This window comes from Microtus oregoni, unplaced genomic scaffold, assembly GCF_018167655.1.
Source record: "Microtus oregoni isolate MIOR12 unplaced genomic scaffold, Mior012 000031F_ref0000149, whole genome shotgun sequence".
In the NCBI taxonomy this organism is placed as follows: domain Eukaryota; kingdom Metazoa; phylum Chordata; class Mammalia; order Rodentia; family Cricetidae; genus Microtus; species Microtus oregoni.
This window is the reverse complement of record NW_024543090.1, coordinates 19,576,974-19,597,489: the sequence shown is the minus strand read 5'-3', so window position 1 is coordinate 19,597,489 and position 20,516 is coordinate 19,576,974. Positions and strand designations below refer to the sequence as shown.

Here is a 20,516-nt window from a genome sequence, read left to right as displayed (position 1 = left end):
TGCTGACTTTATTTTGAGCTTACAGGAAAATTACATGACAAATAACCGTGATATTCAAATCAACTAGTGTGAGAAGGGAAACATGGCAGCCGGAAGCCAATTTATTCTTTTTTTTTTTTTTTTTTTTTTTTGGTTTTTCGAGACAGGGTTTCTCTGTGGTTTTGGAGCCTCTCCTGGAACTAGCTCTTGTAGACCAGGCTGGTCTCGAACTCACAGAGATCCGCCTGCCTCTGCCTCCCGAGTGCTGGGATTAAAGGCGTGCGCCACCACCGCCCGGCCCAATTTATTCTTGAAATGCTAAAACATTAGCTAAGTTCTCCTGGGTTTATCTGCATCTCTGCGCCCGCCATCATCATGAATCTTGGATTCTTAGAAAATGATACAAAGAAAGGGAACCTTTTGTTCAGTCTTCAGCAAGGAAGATTCAGGCACAGAGAGCCTGAGTTGCCGTAAATAGCCCCTGGGAAAGGCACATGCACAATGGTGCTCAATGTGGAGAGATGGGTAGAGAAGGACCGAGTTTCCTGATTGGTCTGCTCTCAGTGCTTTGCTGTCCTTTCTCTCTGTCTTAGCCCTCACGTAGCATCCTCTGTTACAGCTTGACAAATAGCTCTGCGAGTGAGTGTGTGTGTGTGTGAGGGCGTGTGTGTGTGTGTGTGTGTGAGGGCGTGTGTGTGTGTGTGTGTGAGGGCGTGTGTGTGTGTGTGAGGGCGTGTGTGTGTGTGTGTGAGGGCGTATGTGTGTGTGTGTGTGTGAGGGCGTGTGTGTGTGTGTGTGAGGGCATGTGTGTGTGTGAGGGCGTGTGTTTATGTGTGAGGGCGTGTGCATGGGCACATGACTTGTGCCACGGCAAACCTCGGGAGGTCAGAGGTCAACTTTATGGAGTCAGTTCTGTCCTTCCACCTTTATGTGGTCTCTGGGGCTTGAACTCGGGATGCCCGGTTTTTACAGCAAGATCTGCTGCTGCTGAGCTGTCTCACAGCCACAGCTTGCCTTTGAAATAGTATTGTGTCTGTCCACTGTACGCCCTTTGTTACAGGCAGGTATTTTCCGAGGGCCTTAGTTCTCCCGCTCTTTGTATGTTAGCCGTGCGCTGATCCGTTCCATTGTGTACTTTATACTGCTCTCTCCTCCCAGGACATTTTTGACTCCTGGCATTCTGAGCATCTATTCCCTGTTCATATTTTGAGTATCCTCGTGGGACTGTGTGCTGTACATTATTCTTTCAGGGATGCCTGTGTTCCAGTCTTGACCTTGCTCTCAACTTCAGATCCAGAGCCTTCCACGCCCTGACCATCCGGCCCTGGCCTGTATCTGGCCCCCGTTAGCTCTCACCACATCTGCTGCACTGGTTCTCCCAGCTCCTCCCTCCAGGACCATCCTTCTCTGTGGGTCTTGTCCTTCCTTTGGGGACAGGAGGAAGTGGTAAAGGACTTGGAGGAGGTGTGCTGGGGAAATGACCTTCACAATCGAGGAAGATTGAATCAGATCTGTTAGAATTCCAACACTTTCCCGAACTCTTCGCCCTCCAGTCTTTGTTCTTCTTCCTGCCTCCCCTCCCACACTCAGCCATGAAAAGTAATGGAATTTGAACTTTTAAGTATGTCATTGTCAGATTAGATCCAGATCACAGGGAGCAAAGCTCGGATTTCCAAGCCTCGCTTCCCTAACTCCCCAGCTGTGTTGGTCCCAGTGGAATGAAGCGGAATGCGTTCATTTTCTTTTCTTAGTCCTCAAACTATCTTACCCTTGAGGCCCTCGGAAATATTCCCAACATAATTTTCCTTTCCAGCTACATAATTATAGTTACTGGAAGAGAGGGGGTGGAGAGTGGGGGGTGTGCGCATCACATGTGCACTAATTACAGTCCAGCACCGTGTGTCATCGTTGACTGTGTCTCTTCAGCCTGCGCTGACAGTGTGTTGACAATGGGGGGGGGGTAGTAAACATTCAGCTTGTTGACCGGAGTTCATCATCATCAGTAAGTGTACCTACAAAACCAAGAATGCAGAGAAAAAAGTCTGGTGAGTTGAATAAAATCATAGGAAGCTTCGAGTTTTCATTTAATTATTTATTTATGTCTGTATTTATAAAGCAACTCTCTGTTGTAAAAAAGGTACTTGGTTCTAGTTAAGTGTTGTGCTTTAATTCCAGCACTTGGAAGGCAGAGGCAGGCGGATCTCTGTGAGTTCAAGGCCAGCCTGGTCTACAAAGCAAGTTCCAGGTCAGCCAGGTCTATGCAGCTACACAGAGAAACCCTGTCTCTCTCTTACACATACGTATACACACACACACACATACATAACCACACACACATACATACATACATACATACACACACACACAGAGAGAGAGAGAGAGAGAGAGAGAGAGAGAGAGAAAAGAAGAAGAACAAAAAACAAAAGGTGAACAGAATTATAAGTTGTGACTCTTAATGTTTATTTATCTAGTGGGTGCGAATGTATGTATGTATGTATGTGGGTGTGTAAGTATCCATGCATGTGTGCACCTTGCATGTGGAGGCCAGCAGAAGCTGCTGGGTGTCTTCTATCACTCTCTGCTGTATTCCTTTAAGGAAGGGGCTCTCCCTGAATCTGGATCTTGTGCCTTCCCCTATTCCTTTGTTCTGGAGTATAAGGGATATGCAAGTCCCTGACCCCACTTCTTATATGGGTGCTGGGATCCAAACTCTGGTTTCTAGGCATAGCTTATATTAGTTGTGACAATGTCTGGTCCTCTGAAGGAACCCTTTTGTGTCTGCAAAGACCCCTTACTGAGGTGGCCTGTGCCGTAGATACCTAGGACAGTGAGCTAGTTCACCTCTTTGCAGTCAGCTTGGCTCTTCGCGTGCCTGATGGTGGAGAGCGCCAGACTATTTGCTTCCTTTTCACAAGAAACATTCTCCCTGCCACCCATGCTTTAATAGATTTTCTGTTGCTATAGGAAGGTTGTTTAGTTCACAGTTATGGTGGTGGGAAGTCTAAACTGCGCTCACAGCAGTTTAGCTTCTGGTGAGGGTTTCAGGAGGCTTCAGCTCAGGGGGAAGAGCCAAGCTTGTCTGTGTGTGAGAGAGGAAAGGAGCCAGGCTCAATCCATGACGACACATTGGCATACCAATCTAGTTCTGTGAGAGTGAGCATTCACTCCGCAGGAGAAAAGCCTTTCCACCTCTTAAGGAAACACTCAGCTCTTAAAGGTTCTGCTGCCTCTCAATGCTGTTACATTGCTGAGTAACCGTCAACACGATTTCTATTTCATTTACAGCGCCTAATGAAAGGGAAGTGGAAAGCGAGGTCACTAGTCATTGCTGTCACAGGTGGGGCAGGTGATCCTAAGGTTCTTGCCATAGCGTCTCAAGGAACAACACTCTTTCCAGGGAGACCACGGCCAGCCTGAACGACTGGAGAGTAAGGGATTTGGGAACCATGAAAACTTTATAGTTTAGACTGGAGTCTTGACTCTCTTCTTACCTTGTGCGTTTGTGTATTGAGAGACCCACGGGACCACTTGGGGACCTCTGACAGAGAAAGTCGAGACGGCGGCCATTTGGTTCCTGGTGTATAAAGTTTGCCTCTGTGGTTGTTGCAGTCTTACCTGAAGCTCTGCATGGGAGAAGACCAGACAAAGCTATCACGGGAGTTCCTTTTCGTATTCTTCAGCGTTCCAACAATGGCTCCAGTGAATACCTGAATTATTCATTGGGAATGAGTACTCCAAGGAGAAGCTATCCAAGGTTAAATTGGAAAGATGTATTTCATAAGATGCTTTTCATTCGAGGTGATGGCTTAAAATTCACCATGAATTTTAATATACTCACTGTGTAGCTCTCTCCTGCTAATTCAATTCCTCCTTAATTTGAACTCCCGGAATCTTTCTTAAATGGAAGAGTGCCTGAATCAAATTAATTGTAGCTGAAATATCATAATTTTCTCATGATAACAGCTATCAGCTTAGGCAGTATGGGGCAGCAACCAGGGAGTTTAATCACAAGGTATGGCAAATTAACACTTCACGAGTGAGGGAAGGGTCCAGATTTCAAGTGAGGGCTGTCGAGTGAATGGCCTTGAGAACCATCAGGCCCGACGGTCTGGCTAGAAGCAGTTTACTGTCATGTCCTTGTTGGTGGTCATGATTCTGTCAATACCAACAGCAAAAGACCCATGTTTCACCCAGCCAGTGTTGGCCTTCTGGGTTGCTAGGGGATGATCTGAATAGTTAAAGAGGGAAGGACTGTTTTAAAGACCAGAACAAGATGGCATCTTTAAGCAATCCTCTGGAACTTTGAACGGTAGCTGTTGCTCCAGCTCCTCTCCACCGCCCCGAGGTTCACCCAGCCCTGCGGTGTCTTCAGAATTTCTCCAGGGGTCATTCACTTCTCTACACCAAGGAAGTTCTTTCCTCTGGTCTTTTCTTTCCCTCATTGTCCCCTTTTGCTCAGTCTCTCTTTCTGATGAGAGAGAATTCCATTTGAGAGTTTGAGTTGAGCAGTTCATGTAAGGATTCAAAGAAAAACATGCATTTGAATCTTAATTTTGCTCTAATTTCAATGTGTCCCCTTTAAAATGTTGGTGCTTACAGCCTAGCATTTGACATGATAGTATTAAGATTGGGCTTCAAAAGAAGATTCAGCCATGAGGGCTGCTCGCCTGCCTTAACAGGATCATGGCTGTTATAAAAGAGATCACACCATGATTGTGCTTGCCTGCCTGAACGGGATCATGGCTCTTATAAAAAAGGTCACACCTTGATTGTGCTCGCCTGCCTGAACGAGATCGTGGCTCTTATAAAAAAGGTCACACCATGATTGTGCTCGCCTGCCTGAACCGGATCATGGCTCTTATAAAAGGGCTCCCACTGTGATTGGCTCACTTGCCCTCCTTCTCCCACCACACCCATCTCCTCTAGAGGATGCAGCAAAGGGAGCCTTCTTGGAAACAGAGAGCAGCCCTGGTTAGACAATTGAACTGATTCATGCCTTGATCCTGGATTTCCATACTCCACAATAAGAAATGTTTTTTACTTACTTTTTTTAAAATTATATGTGTGTGTGTGTGTGTGTGTGTACACATGCCATAGTGGGTGCATGGAACTCGGAGGACAACTTTCAGGAGTCAGTTCTCTCCTTCCACCACGGGATCCCAGGATCAAAGTCAGATAATCAGGCCTGAGTAGCAAGTTCTTTTCCACTGAGCTATTTCAAGCCCAAATTACAGCTTTTTTGGCTACTTATTTCTTTTATAAATAGCCCGGTCTGTGGTGTTGTCACTACCAAACTGGTGCTGCACTCCTTAGAGCCTCGGGGACCTCTATTTAGGTGCACCAGTATACTTAACCTTCATCATGAAGAAAAGAATGTCAGGACCGCTCAGAGAGAGGGAAAGTCAGTGAGTTTATTGATTAAACAAAGATGTTCAAGATGCCTGTGCAGAGTGGAGTGTGAGCATTAGGAGAGAAAGGCTCCCAAGGGGCTCAGAAGTAGCTATGTGATCTGGAGGCTTTAAAATGCCGGTGGGAGACGTTAGGGAGAGAGTGTGCTGTTCTGCTTGGCCGCAGAACTCTGTTCTGACGTGGAGACCTTCTTTTAGGTACTTTGTGGCAAGCTTGCGGGTAAGAAGGCAACACCATTAAAGACGGAAACATTGAACAATTAGATCCTTGCTCTTGAGGAGGGTGGGATTAAGAGAGTGCATCGGCCCTTTTTCACAATCTCCTTTGTAATGGTTCTCAGAGAAGACAGCACAGTTCAACTGCAGGTTCTGGCTGCACTGATGTTCCTGGGTGTCAGGCAGTGGGAGACTGAACTCAGAACCAGAGAGTGGCCGCGGCAGTGTGTGTGGTGTTCTTTTCTCACCTTCTCTTTCTTTCCCAACTAGCTGCCTCTCCTCAGTGTTCGGCTACAGCAGTTGAAAGGACCAGGACAGACCTTAGGATGATTTTATTTCACTAGGATGCTACACATCTGGGCAATAAGCATGGAGGCAGCCAGGGATGACATCTGAAATAAAAGACATCATACAACGTTGAAAAGTTTGGGGGTTTGTTTGTTTATCATCGGTGGCAAATGGATCAGTGTCATCCCTTTTGTATCCTCTGGCAATATGTATTTGCTTATTTATGCATTTATTTGTAAGTAACCCCAACTTAAAAAAAATAAGTGTTACAAAGAATGCACATAGAATCATACCTTAAAAGGGGGGATGCTTTGGCTTCCTGGTAATAAGGTTAAAAAATGAATAGTGTTCCTTTTTTCCATTTTTTTTAATTAAAATTCTTGATTTTTATTTTGTGAGAAAATGAACAAGAGGACTTCCTGCCACTTGTATAAAGATGATGGATAAAGGTGTTTTTAAAGATTTTTTTAAAAAAATAAATAACTAGATAGCCTTATAATTGTATTATTATTTGTAACATATCCTTCACCTGATGCCATTTTAGCCCCTCCCTGCCCTAGGAGCTGTTGAGATGATCGCTCTCTTCTAGTGGGCAGTTCCATTCATAGATCACGACCAGACTTTTAAATCCTGCATGTAAAACCATGTAAGGAAGGATGCTTTGGCCAGACTCTAATTTGTGTGTCAGCGAGGAAAAGCCAAGAACGAACTTCCACATCAGCAGGCCCCTCATGCGTCGTTATTGTTCAGTTTATCTCCTTGATGACAGGTGGCGTCACTATAAGCAATTCTTATCCTGAATAAATGGGAGTGTGTGTGTGTGTGTGTGTGTGTGTGTGTGTGTAAACACTGCTCATGTTTTCTTAGTGAGTTACCGTGCTAATACAAAGTTCTGTAGAGAATTCCTGGAAGCAGCTGGACTCTGTACCTAGATACATCAATTGGCTTTTCTACATTGTCTGCAAGATAATAGGCGTCATAGAACATTGTGTTTGAGAACTTGGCAGTAAGTTCTGTCCGGATTTAGAGACCAACGCAACTCCTTGGAGTGACCCTTTCTGGAGCTCTGGATCTGCTGTGCCCTCTGTAGCATCGTGTCCTTCCCATGGTGCATGGCTCTGCTGTCACATGGCTCATCAGCAGGCATCCTCTGGACAGGTCGTGTCCTTAGGGGGCCAGTCAAGTTACAGATGGACCTGCTTTCTCAGCAGGCACAAGAATGTGCCGTGTGATACACCTGAAGATGGGCCCTGGGCAGCTTGGTGGGCTGCGGGCTCCAGGTCTAGGAGTCGGAGAGTTGACTTGGAGCCCACTGCACTGGGGCATCTTTGCAGTTGAGGGTCCTCAGTCAAAAACAGGCCTGGATTCAGTATGCCATTCTAATTCAGAGTTCAGTTTAGAAACTGATGATGACACACCCCCGAAAGGATGGTTTCACTACAAGGAGTTTTGATTGCTGTCTGTCCATGGTTTTTTGTTGTTGTTGTTTTTTTTTTTTTTTTTGGTTTTTCGAGACAGGGTCTCTCTGTAGCTTTGGAGCCTGTCCTAGAACTAGCTCTTGTAGACCAGGCTGGCCTCGAACTCACAGAGATCCACCTGCCTCTGCCTCCCGAGTGCTGGGATTAAAGGCGTGCACCACCACCGCCTGGCTGTCCATGTATTTTTTATAAATTCATTTATTTAACAATTATTTATATGGTGCCTACTCTTCCTAATATTGAGCTGTGTGTAGACTTGTAGCTGAACAAGAGTGACATTTTTTCCCCTGATTAAAAAAAGAGAGAAACAAATGGCTAATAATTAACTTGCTATAGACGAACAGTAGGGTATTCTAATGAAGTAAAATGGAGGCAGGAACATAAGTGTTTACAACAGAGAGACAGTTAGGGAAGGCCATGTGGAGGAGACAGTATTTAAACTAAAGCCTGGATTAAAAGGAACCATGAGGAGGAGGTCAGACAATCCAGGAATGCTGTGCACTGACACCCCGGGGTTAGGGCGAACTTTGATGCAGTTCAGGTGCAGCCAGAGAGCTGGTTCTGCAAACCAGAGATGGAAGGGTATGGGGTCTACAGGCAGACACCAGATTATATACACAGGCCCTGGAGGCTGACGCACTGAGAAAGGGCTACACTGTCAGGCTCAATTGGAATGAGGAGTCTGGGGCTGAGAGGAAAAGGCTTCTTTGGAACATGAATCTGGGGACCATCAGCATTGTTATAGAAAGCCACGGAAACAGGTAGTCTAACCAGGAAGAGATTGTAGAGACACCAGAGTCCCTGAAAAGGACCAATCAGAGACTTATGGAAGGTGTTGTGGGATATTTGTACACTGTATGAAGATATATTGCTGTGATTGGTATAATAAAAAGCTGAATAGCCAATAGCAAGGCAGGAGGTTATAGGTGGGATTTCCTGGAGAGAAAGGAAGAGGAGGAGACACCAGGAGACGTGGAGAGGAAACACGAGGTACAAGATGGATGAGAGGTAACACCACATAGATTAATATAAATGGGTTAATTTAAGTTACAAGAGCTAGTGAGACAAACCTAAGCTATAGGTCAAGCTTTCCTAATAGACTTTAATAAGAAGTCTTGCTGTCATTATTTGGAAGCTGGCTGGCAGGACAGAAGAAGATTCATTACAGGGAGAGTGGGAGACAGATCAGAAGCAGGTTGGCCTGTGGAAGCCAGGGAGGAGTACTGGTGAAGAGAGTTGGTTGATGAGGTCATTGTTGCTGAAAAATCTAGAATTTCACTGGCTAGAGTGTGGGTCACTAGTTACATGTGCTGCTTAGTTAGTTAGTTAGTTAGTTTGTTTGTTTTTGTCAGCTTGACCCAAATAAGGGTCAGCTGGGAAAAGAGAGCCTTAACTGAGAAAATACCTCCGTCAGATTGGCCTGCTGCAAGTCTGTGGGACATTTTCTTGATTAGCGATTGATGAGAGACTGCCTACTCACTGTGGGTAGTGTCACCGCTTAGCAGGTAGGGCTGGGAACACGAAAGATTTAACTTGAGCCTAGAGAGCAAGCCAGTAAGCAGCTTTCCTCCATAGTTTCTGCCTCAGATCGCTGATGTCGGTCAGATTCCTGCTTTAACCTCTTGCCCTAGTTCCCTTATGAGATACTGTGATATGGGAATGTAAATCAAATGAGCTATTTCCTTCCTAAGTTGGTTTTTTTTTTGGAGGGGTGCAATTCAAGACAGGGTTTCTTTGTGTAATAGCTCTGGCTGTCCTGGAACTCACTTTGTAGACCAGTCTGGCCTCGAACTCACAGAGATCTGCCTGCCTCTGCCTCCAAGTGATGGTACTGAGGTGTGCACCACCACTGCCCAGCTCCCAAGTTGTTTTTGATCATGGTGTTTATCACAACCATAGAAAGCAATCTAATTCACTGCTTGTGGCCTCTAAGTACTTGAAATGTGACCACTTCAAACAGAGAGGCCCTGGAAATGTAAAATAAAATACACATTGGATTTTGAAGACAGCACAAAAGCAAAGATGGAAAACTGTCAATAATTTATTAGTAATGTTATGTTGTAATCACAATGCTGGGATTAATTGGGTTAAATAAATATATCATTAAAATTCACTTGCTTCCTTTTACTCTGTGAAATACTAGCTGTAAATTCTGTGTGTGGCTTGCACTGTGCCTCTGTTGGATGCTCTACAACCTGGAAGTCCTTAGCAAACTTAAGAAGAGCAGACTGGTGCTCAGGGATTCAGGTGTGGATGCAGAAAGCCCTGGGTTTCTTTGCCAGCACTCTGGAACTGGGCATGGTGAATATAAGTTCATCCATGACTCTAGAATGCCTGAGATAAATACCTAGCTGATTGTTTATACCGCCAATAAGACTGAGCCATCATTACAGGATATCTTTTGCCTGGAATTAAAAAATCAAAGTAGTACTAAAATTTAATGTAGAATTTTTGGTATGGATGTGCTCTAGCAGTTTTAAATAAATTGACAGTGTAATATCCTTGAAATAAATGCTTAACATATCAAAATATTTAACCCGTGTTTCTCTCTTTCCTTCTCTCTTGTTGTTTTTCCTCATGTTTTAAACCCCTAATTCACTTTCATTTCTTTCTTTCTTTTTTTACATATCTGGCCAGGAAACTTCATGGTGTTATGGTCAACATGCCGCACAACCGTGTTCAAATCTGTCACCAACAGGTTCATTAAAAACCTGGCCTGCTCTGGGATTTGTGCTAGCCTGGTCTGCGTGCCCTTCGACATCATCCTTAGCGCCAGCCCTCAGTGCTGCTGGTGGATCTACACTATGTTCTTCTGCAAGGTTGTCAAATTCCTGCACAAAGTCTTCTGCTCTGTAACCATCCTCAGTTTCCCTGCCATTGCCCTGGACAGGTAGTTTAATTTTTTAACTTTTATTTGTGTGTGTTTGTGTGTATGTGTGCCTGCAGTTGCCTCTGGAGGTCTGAAGAGGACAGTAGATTTTTATCCCCTGGAGCTGGAGTTACAGGCATTTGTGAGGTGCTCATTGTGGGCAGCGGGAACCAAACTTGGGTCCCCTACATGTGCAGCATCCTCTTAAACAGTTAGCCATTTCTCCAGCCCTGAGTTCCTGTTTGTTTGTTTTTAATGCACTGAAAGATGAGCATCATGGAGTAATTTTATACACTAGTTTCTTTTTTAGTTTGCTTGTGGCCATAAGAAAGAGAATGCATATCCAAAACGGTCTCTTACAAAAGGATTAGCTGAACATCTGTGGAACAAACATCTTCACAAAAGACTGAGGGGTCGGATTTTTATCACCAGGATGCTACTGGCTCATGGTGCTGTTCTGTCCTGGTTAGAATTGATATTCTCATCGCAATCTGAAGTAGCTTGCCCATCTGATTAACTCTGCAATTAGGGCTCTTTGATGCAGGATGTAAGCATTTCTGGGAGGAAAGGGGAGTGATTCAGTGGTTACCTGACGAAGGCTACACAGCTCTGATGACACCAGAATTCCTCTGGAGGAATCTGTTCTGGGGCTTCATGCCATCCTGTTGGTTGTTTTCTTGTTCATCCTCTTATTTAATGGGTGTTTGGGAATGAATCAAACGCCTTGGTTCCTGCCATCATCCTGACTTGGACGGCAGAGCACTTGCCTCAGTTTGCCTTCTGATGGGGGTACTAGCGCTTTCATTTGCTCTTGGGCCATCTGTGGCACACAGGTATTTTCTTGTAATCCCATTTTGCTCCGGTGTAGTCTTTTTCTTTTCTTTTTTTTAAGGTGGTATCTCTTTGTGTTGTCTAGCTAGCTTCCAATTCCTGGGCTCAAGGGATCCTCCTGCTTCAACTGTTTTCATTAGCTGGGCTGACAGGTGCCCGCCATCACCCCTGGCCTTAGTGAAGTCTTAAGTCTTCACTTTGACATTATGGACTCTTTTTCCTGAAAGGTGTGGGTTTTTTTTGTTGTTGTTGTTGTTTGTTTTTTGTTTTAGCTTTGAGGTATAGTTTACATGTTATAGAAAAGGATCACCTATTTTAGGGGTTCAAGTCAGTGAGGTTTAGTATATTTTTGTATTGTGTCTGGACTACAGTGCCAGATTTTCCCTAGCCTTCCCAAGAAAAGAAGCCTCCTGCTGATGGATACTCATGCTGTTCCTGCCATTATACCCCAAGCAGCCCCTAATCTGCTACCTGGCACTGGGTTTGCCTTTGTGAGGTAGTCTGTGTGAGTGGAATCACACAGCATGTGTTCTTTTGTTTTTAGCTTCTTTCTTTCACTTAGCATGTCAGAGCGTGTGCCAGCATCCCACTAGATTTTTTTTTTTTTTGAGAAAAGGAAAAAAAAGTTTCCCCCTCTTCCCAGCCTCCTATTTCCCTCCCCCTCCTCCCACCCTTCTCCCCCTCCCCCCACTACTCTCCCCCTCCCTCTCCAGTCCAAAGAGCAGTCAGGGTTCCCTGCCCTGTGGAAAGTCCAAGGTCCTCCCCCCTCCGTCCATGTCTAGGAAGGTGAACATCTAAACTGGCTAGGCTCCCACAAAGCCAGAACATGAAGTAGGATCAAAACCCCGTGCCATTGTCCTTGGCTTCTCATCAGCCCTCATTGTTCGCCATGTTCAGAGAGTCCGGTTTTATCCCATGCTTTTTCAGTCATAGTCCAGCTGGCCTTGGTGAGCTCCCAATAGATCAGCCCTACTGTCTCAGTGGGTGGGTGCACCCAGCATCCCACTAGATTTTTATGGCCACATAAAAGTCGATGGTGGGGTCTACCATAGTTTGGTTGTTCATTTACCAATCGGTGGTTATTTGGGCTGTCTCTGCTTTTTGATTTTATGTGTATGCGTGTTTCGTCTGCATGTATGTATGTATGTGTTTGTATGTGGGTGTCTGGTGCCCCCAGAGGCCAGGAGAGGACATTAGATCCCCTGGAACAGGAATTACAGTCACTTGTGAGCTGCTGTATGGTTGCTGGGAACTGAACTCGAGTCCTCTGGAAGAGTAGTCAATGCTTATAACCTCTGAACTGTCTTCCCAGATTAACGTTTTTAAAGTTTAAGATTCAATGAGAGTGGAAAATATTGTTAATACATCTTATTGTTGTTACACCACAAATCAGCACAATAGTTCCTATTTGTTATGTGTAAGTCCTTGTTCTTAGACAAGGAAATATGCAAATAATAAAAAATCCTGCTTTTTCCTTTCAGCTGATAAACCATTGCATTTTTTAAGCCATCACTCATACAAAAAAAAAGTAAACAAATGCTTTAGCAGAAAAACCAGGCTGATAAATTCCTATTTCATTATTCAGAGATACGAATTACTTGCAGGCATCATCAAGGTGCACTTGAAATAGGGAAGTGGATCTTTTCGCTTCCTTGAATCCATTTGTTTTATGACACTAAGTCGGCAAGTTGATTAAGAGGCTGCCCACTCTTCCTGCATCCTCTTCCTAGTGATGGACACACTAAGGACATTATTTATAATGAACTGTGTGCATATCTTATAGTTCATTTCCCAACGTGTAATGGGATGGAAAACTGATAGATACCTGATTATGTTTCGTGGCAGCCAGAGCCAGGGCACTCCTAGGCATGTTTTTATGTGTGAGAGTGGTACCATCAGATGTCTATAGAGTTGTGATTAGAAAAATTATCTGTATTCAGAGCCAAAGCATTTTTGAGAGCATGCATGTTTCATGCACAATCTTTTCTTTTCTTCCCTGGGGGAGAAATAAATAGGACCTACTTACAGTGCCCCACCGCTTCTGTGATCATCCATGGTCCACGTGGTACTTGTATCATGCCTCTCTCTGCCTCAGAACAGTCCCTCCCTCTCCACCGTCAGACTCCACAACAGTTTCCTAGGTAACCCTAGGAGCTCTACGCCAAGTACCTACTCTGGTAGAGCCATCACCCTCCAGATGTAATTGTTCATGCATTCTCATAGAGTGCAGCAATGTTCCTGCATATCTGCTCATGTTTGTGACCCAGTCCGGCACAGGGGTGCTCACAGCATCCATTGTCGTTCATTCTCACCTGTCCCCATGAGTGAGGGACAGCCATCAGGGTAGGGAGACCAGCTCTAGTGATGGCTGACAGCAGAGTTGTGGGCCAAGCTAATATGAAGAATCTCGACATCCCTCTGATGGCTGATGGCAGCCCCTTGGGTATGGTTGTGGGGTCTGAGCAACTTCAATTCTCCCAGGTCACTGATTGTTATAGGAGGATGTTTGTTCATTTCCTGACCACCCTGACTTGAAATAAGCACTCAGAAACTATATTATTTAAATCATTGCTTGGCTAATCACTTAAGAATATTGCTAGCTAGCTCTTATGTCTTTGGTTCACCCATTTCTATTATTTTATATTTTACCATGAGGTTTGTGGCCTACCAGTAAGGTTTCAGCTAGCAGCTTGCATCTTTCTCCTCTGGAGCTACATGGTGTCTCCTGACTCTGCCTTCTTTCTCCCAGCATTCAGTTTAGTTTTCTCTGCCTAGCTCCACTCTGCCCTATCATAAGCCAATGCAGATTTTTTAATTCATTAACCAATAAAAGCAACGTATATACAGAAGGACTTCCTACATCATCTCCCCTTTTCTGTCTAAATAAGAAGGAAGGTTTTAACTTCAACATAATAAGATTACATATAACAAAACGGATATCAAGCAAGAATCACAATTACAATATTTTTATCTACTTTGTCTTTCATCATAACTAAGGAAAACTATATCTATTTTTCAGCTCTATCAAAGATTCCAGAAGGATATAATATTACCTAAGTAAACAGGAAGTGCATTGTAGGCAACTTCCAAAATTCTAGAATTGACAGAGACATCTCGCTGCCTGGACAGTTACCCAAAGTTTTTCTGTACTGTTGGGGCATCCATCTTCAGCCAACAGGCCCATAATATCTAGCAGACTTTTCCATGAAGCAAGAAATTTCAAAGACAGTTCTGTCTATATTGGTAGTTTGTTAGTCACTTTCTTCTGTGTCTTATAGAATGTCTCACAGACTCTTTAATGAAGCAGGAACCCCAAAGGTTCCTTTAGCGGTCATTTTTCTGTGGTTCCTGCAAGTCTAGTCAAGCAGTTCAGGCAAGAGCAGTTTCTTGCCCAAATGGCTAACAAACTCCATGAGGAGCCTCTTTGATGCCATCATCTTCTTGAAGTAATTGGTGTTGCCAGGAGCTGATGTGTCTCATTGTCATGAAAAGTCCTAAGTTATTAAAGCATTTTAAATGCCATATTCTGAAGGTCTCTGAAAGATTTGAAGAATACCTAACTAACTGAAATATATGTCTACATATCTAGAAAACCTAACTAACATGACTACAAGCTTGACTATTATAGGTGATTATCGATTAACCTATATTTATTAATTATACATTACATTTTTAAATGAGCTGCACAAACATAATACTTTAATCAAGAGCAGAAACATACATATAACAAAATTGACCTAAAATTCGTATCAATAGACCAAGATCCATACCAATGCAAATTATTCATATCTATATCATATCCCCCTTTAAATGTAAACAAACATTTATAAACAATCATTTAGGGAATCTTGGTATAGTTCTCTCTAAACTGCTTCCTGCTTTTTGTTGGGTGAAGTAATTTTTTGGAGGGTGTTCATGGTGACTTTTTGGGGGGGGGTCTTGGTCCATAAAACCACATTAGCCTGGAATTAATCCACAGTTTCTCATCTGTGGAAACAAAAGCAGAATCTCTTTTCCAAAGCAACAAATCCTGAGGCCCAAATTTTGAAGTCAAGATATCTTTAAAACATATATGCTGGTTTAGCTTAGCAGCCTACAAAATGAAATGTCTCTCTGTACTTAGCTCCTTCACAGTCAAATAATTTAAAGAAAACACAATAATATACCCAACCAGATTATCTGTGTATACTATATCTTTATGGGGCTTTTTCTTTAATTCTTTTAATCTACGACTGTCTGTACCCTCTCTTTAAAGACTTTGTTTTTATTTTTAAAATGATTTACTTCTTTTTATAACTCTTTATACTCTTTTTCTTTTCTCTTCCAAGCCTATGCACATTTATCCAACACTGTGGCCCATTTGGAGGTCTTTTATATCTGAATCTGTCTTTATTGTGTATCTGTAATTATTTTCTGAGCAGAAGAGCCTTTTTATCTTTTATGCTAAGCAGGTGTGGCTAAGGTCAACATGGCCCTGCCTGCTTGCTCTGCTGCCTTGAGAGCCATGCACATTGCCCTATTTTTAGGCACAAAGAGGGTCTGTGTTGCCATTAAGCCAGTTGTAGCACTCTCTTCACAAACCCCATTTAAATGCTCGGCCTCCTAAAAGAGCCAGAGTTTGTGCTGGCAGCATGGCCCAGGAAGCTGCAGTTTTGAAACTGTGGTTTTTTTTTTCTTTTTTGTTGTTGTTGTTTTGCTACTGCTGAATCAGGAAGACCTCTTAAGGGAGCTGTAGCGTGCCACCAGTAGCCAGCATTTTGCTGGCTACCAAGAAGCCGTGCTTAACTCTGTTCTTTTGTGACTAGAATTACTTTTTAAGCTTTCTCAGGTTTAAAGTGGATTTAGTTGGCCACATGGGGTCCCGAAGCAACTCATATACAGAAGGACTTCCTACATTACTAATGATGTGAAAGCAAGGTGCATTTGGATTTGTTCTATGGTAGTTACAGAATGAGGAAAGTGTAACTTGGAAGGGTGGAAATCCTCATCTGAATTTTGACAACAAATTAACTTGAGACCTGCTGGTTAATGATAACTGACTACTGGGCAGACACAATGTGACTGGTTGGATTTGATTGAGCTCTGTCATTCACTTGGGTGTCTTCTGCCATGAGCAGCCTTAGAAGCCAATCATCTACAGTATGTGGGCTGGGGTGTAAGTCTGCTTTCCACACGTATGTAGACAAATTTGTCATTAGCTTTAAAAATTTCTCAGAGGCCTCTCAGAGTAAACTATGTACAAGTTACCCCTTCTCATTACATTAGAAAGCAGCCATCCTCACAAAGGAACCTGAAGGATTTGTGTCCCTTATGTTGAAGGCACTCAAGATCTTAGTCCTGATGGCAGTAATTCTTAGGGTAGTTATGCACTGAATGTATTTGCTTGTTTTCCTGATAGAGTCTGAAGAATGACATGAAGATGCGGATTTTCTCTGTGTCTTCAGAAAGTTCTTGTTTTGCTTTTCTGGATTATTGGTCTCTCCCATTGTACTCTAGAGTCCTCACGACTTAAGGTCTGGCTTCCTGGATTCTTCAAATGATTCTACCTGTCTCAGTTATTGTCCCCTCTACCTACTTTTGGTAGTTTAGGTCACCCTAATTTCAAGAGAATTTTTTCCTGTGACATGAACTGTGCTTTTATGTCATGCAGGTACTACTCAGTCCTCTATCCTCTGGAGAGAAAAATATCTGATGCCAGGTCTCGGGAACTGGTGATGTACATCTGGGCGCATGCAGTGGTGGCCAGTGTCCCTGTGTTTGCTGTGACCAATGTAGCCGACATCTATGCTATGTCCACCTGCACGGAAGTCTGGAGCAACTCCTTGGGCCACCTGGTGTATGTTCTGCTCTACAATGTCACCACAGTCATTGTGCCTGTGGCTGTGGTATTCCTCTTCCTAATCCTGATCCGGAGGGCCCTGAGTGCCAGCCAGAAGAAGAAAGTCATCATTGCTGCCCTGCGGACCCCACAGAACACCATCTCCATCCCCTATGCGTCCCAACGGGAGGCTGAGCTACATGCCACCCTGCTCTCCATGGTGACAGTCTTCATCCTCTGCAGCGTACCCTATGCCACCCTGGTTGTCTACCAGACTGTGCTCAATGTCCCTAACACTTCCGTCTTCTTGCTCCTTACTGCCATTTGGCTGCCCAAAGTCTCCCTGTTGGCCAACCCTGTGCTCTTCCTAACGGTGAACAAATCAGTCCGGAAGTGCTTGGTTGGGACCCTGGTGCAGCTGCACCACCGATACAGTCGCCGCAATGTGGTTAGCACTGGGGGTGGGGTGGCTGAGGCCAGCCTGGAGCCGAGCATGCGCTCTGGCAGCCAGCTCTTGGAGATGTTCCACATTGGGCAGCAGCAGATCTTTAAGCCCTCCGAGGACGAGGAAGAGAGTGAGGCCAAGTATCTTGGCTCAGCGGATTTCCAGGCCAAGGAGGGACTCGCCTCCTGTTCTGAGGGAGAGCAGGAGCCACAGCCCGCAGCCTCTGTAACGCCTCCAGGCACGGTGGACTCTGTATCTCAGGAGGCCCCGATAGCCCCTGTGGAACATGGGGTATTCCCTGATAAATATTCTCTGCAGTTTGGCTTCGGGCCTTTCGAGTTGCCCCCTCAGTGGCTCTCTGAGACCCGACATAGCAAGAAGAGGCTGCTCCCCCCCCTGGGCAACACCCCAGAGGAGCTGATCCAGACAAAGGTGCCCAAAGTAGGCAGGGTGGAGCGGAAGATGAGCAGAAACAATAAAGTTAGCATTTTTCCAAAGGTAGACTCCTAGCAAGGATTGTAAGTGCCTGGGAACCACAGGGAGCTTGTAAGTCCCTGCCCTCCCTTCACTCCGGCTGCAAGCCACTGTGGGGGTGATTCTTCCTGTATGGGGCAAAAGGGAAGTTTACATAAAATCCAGTGTCCTCTTTGTTGAGGGAGTATATATCTACCCATCTATCTTAGTGATCTGTGTCCTTAGTCAAACCCCATTGTAAGCTGGGCAATATGGAACAGGTCTGAGGGTCCTTCATCCATATTTTCCAGGGGACTCCTCCTTTCCCTGTGCATAGCAGAGAACCCAAGAGAAGCAGGTACTCCGAGGAGGCCTAGATAATTATGGGCTGCAATAGCCACAAAGGTGAAGTTGATTTTTTTTAATTTTGTTTTATTTTTTTATTTTGAGACTGGGCTTCTCTATGTATCGCTAGCTGGCCTGGAACTCACTATATAGACCAGGCTGGCCTCGAACTCAGAGATCCCCCTGCTTCTGCCTCCTGAGTGCTGGGATTAAAAGTCTGTGCCACCATGTCCAGTGAAGAAGCCTGTCTGGGTAACTAAATAGGAATAACAAATAGGAAAGGTTTCTGTCCTGCGAGGCCATAGCCACGGTGCCCAGGGGTGTTCCTGAGTCAGTCATCCGACTCCTGTGTCCCTGGAGCTTTCATCCGGGTTTCTGGGTCATAAAGTGTGTGTGTGTGGGGTGGCTGGTTCCACCTTATGACAGACATGGCAATGTCTGAGAGAGGCTGTTTGTCCTTGATTATCTTTGCACCCTGTGGGCATCACCAAGGTCTCCAACAGTTGTACCCTGCTTCCACCAGTCACCAGCAGCGCTAGCTAGAAAACACTGCCAACCCTTCGCTGTGGCTTTTGCTTTAGACTGTATTGGATCAGCAACCTGGAGGGAAGATTTGCGCTGGGGAAGACAGGCTGAGAAATGCCCATGAGGCACAGTCTTCTTTTCTTCCACACCATCTAGTACAAAAGACCAGAGTCTTATAGTGGGATATCTGGCTGGCTGCAAGGGCGAAGTAACGTAGGCAGATGTTTGGAATTAAAAGGTGCTGAAGAAATGCAGGTGACATGTACTGGGTTCTCTGGTGCCATTAAGGTAAAAATACTCGATTAGGACTTGCTAGTCTGACACAGAGAACAGGCCAGCCCTCCAGTCTTGTTATCAGTGTGTTGTATGACTCTGGTCTCCACAGAAGATAAACAGAGTAGGGAGAAATAATAATTGCGAAATGCTAAAGCAATGCCCACCCTGGAGCACCGCCTGCCTCCCAGTGGTTTCGTATGAACCGCGGTGGGAAGGAAAGAGCTCTCTTCTCAGCAGCTCTGTGACCTGGTTCTTGTGTGTAATCCACCATGAGACTGATCTCCTGGGCTGAATTCAGACCCAACCCTTCCCCCTGATATCCAGTGGATGTCTCTGCCTTCTTCTAGGATGCTTTGCTCTTGTTCATGGTACTTGGTGGAGTCAGTAGGGTGCCTTGAATATCCACTCACTGGCAGACTTCCGCATCTCAAAGGCAGTGGTCCTAGCAATGTCTGTTTTAGCCATGCTGGCCCTTGTCCCCTAGGAGGAAGTTCAGTCCGTGTGTAGGGAGTCTCCTTTTTTTCTCTGTGATGCCCTGTGCTTCCCGAGTGTGAACCCAAATCCCTTCTCCTTGGAGAGGAAAGGCCTTCCCCATCTCCTCATCTGTGTTTGTCACCCCACAGACTTGTTTGCTCACAGCAGAAACAGGGGACTGGCACCCCTCTTGAGGCTCTGCTGCCCCCTGGGCCCTGTGTGCATGCCACCTGTCGCTCTCGGCCCTGATACGTGTTAATACTGTGGCCCTTCAAGCTCATACTTTGAAGCCTTCTTAATTGTTTCAGCTTTTCTGAAGGGGAAAAAGAATCTGTCAGAAAATTCTCTGTACCCGAGAAGAAGCTGTCAAATGTACTCATCATGTTGGTGTCACCCTGACAATGCGTATGTACGACCTAATCCGCTCGCAGCAGCAGAGTTTGGTTAGCTGTTTCTTGTGGTGTGTTTGAAAGGGAAGGCTGATGTCTACTAGGTTGTCACCAAGTGTATTTCTATACTCTGTGAAGAATAACATTTTAATAAAAATTGAAAAGTTTTTTTTTCTGAGCTCTAATGATTGTTTGAGCTGTTTTTCCCTCCCTGAATGTCTCTTTAAACACAGTCTCAGATGAAAGAGACCAGCTTGTCTCCCAGGAATACCAGCACGGCACCGGAGAAGCATTTCCTATGTTGTTATTGAATGAATGGAAATTCATTCCCCAGGAGGAACCACGACATTTGAGTGAATGTCACGAAGATGGATTCCGAGCTGAGCCCATGTGTGCTCCGCAGATCGCCCATAGAGCTCAGCCGTTGTAGGTAAAGTCTCATCAGCTCTCCTGCCAGTCTTTACTAGGCGAGGAAACGGCCATGTGCCTCAGTTTCCTTTCTCTGATGTGGGATGAAAGTGTGACATAAGCTTACTGTTCTGACCCATACCTTTCATCTCCGCTCAGATTTTAACTGTGTCTGCAGTCAGCCTTGTCGGCTGCATCCACGCTCTGCCCTCCATGTAGCAAAAGCCCACTTTCTCTGCTTTTCTACCCTGGGAAAAGTTATTCCTTCTGGGGGTAATATTTACCTTAGGGACATGAAAACCAGTTTTAAAAAA

General features: G+C 44.8%; 1 protein-coding gene across 1 annotated transcript in view; it reads left to right on the top strand.

Annotated features, from left to right (window-relative positions):
• The window catches only part of Gpr176 (G protein-coupled receptor 176), a 100,435-nt gene extending 80,488 nt beyond the window's left edge, over nucleotides 1–19,947 (top strand). The window contains exons 2-3 of the mRNA XM_041679284.1: nucleotides 10,007–10,259; nucleotides 16,720–19,947. Of these exons, the coding sequence (XP_041535218.1) occupies nucleotides 10,007–10,259; nucleotides 16,720–17,842 (1,376 nt within the window). The 3' untranslated portion in view covers nucleotides 17,843–19,947. The remainder of the gene's footprint in view (nucleotides 1–10,006; nucleotides 10,260–16,719) is intronic.
• Nucleotides 19,948–20,516: the final 569 nt, after the last annotated feature.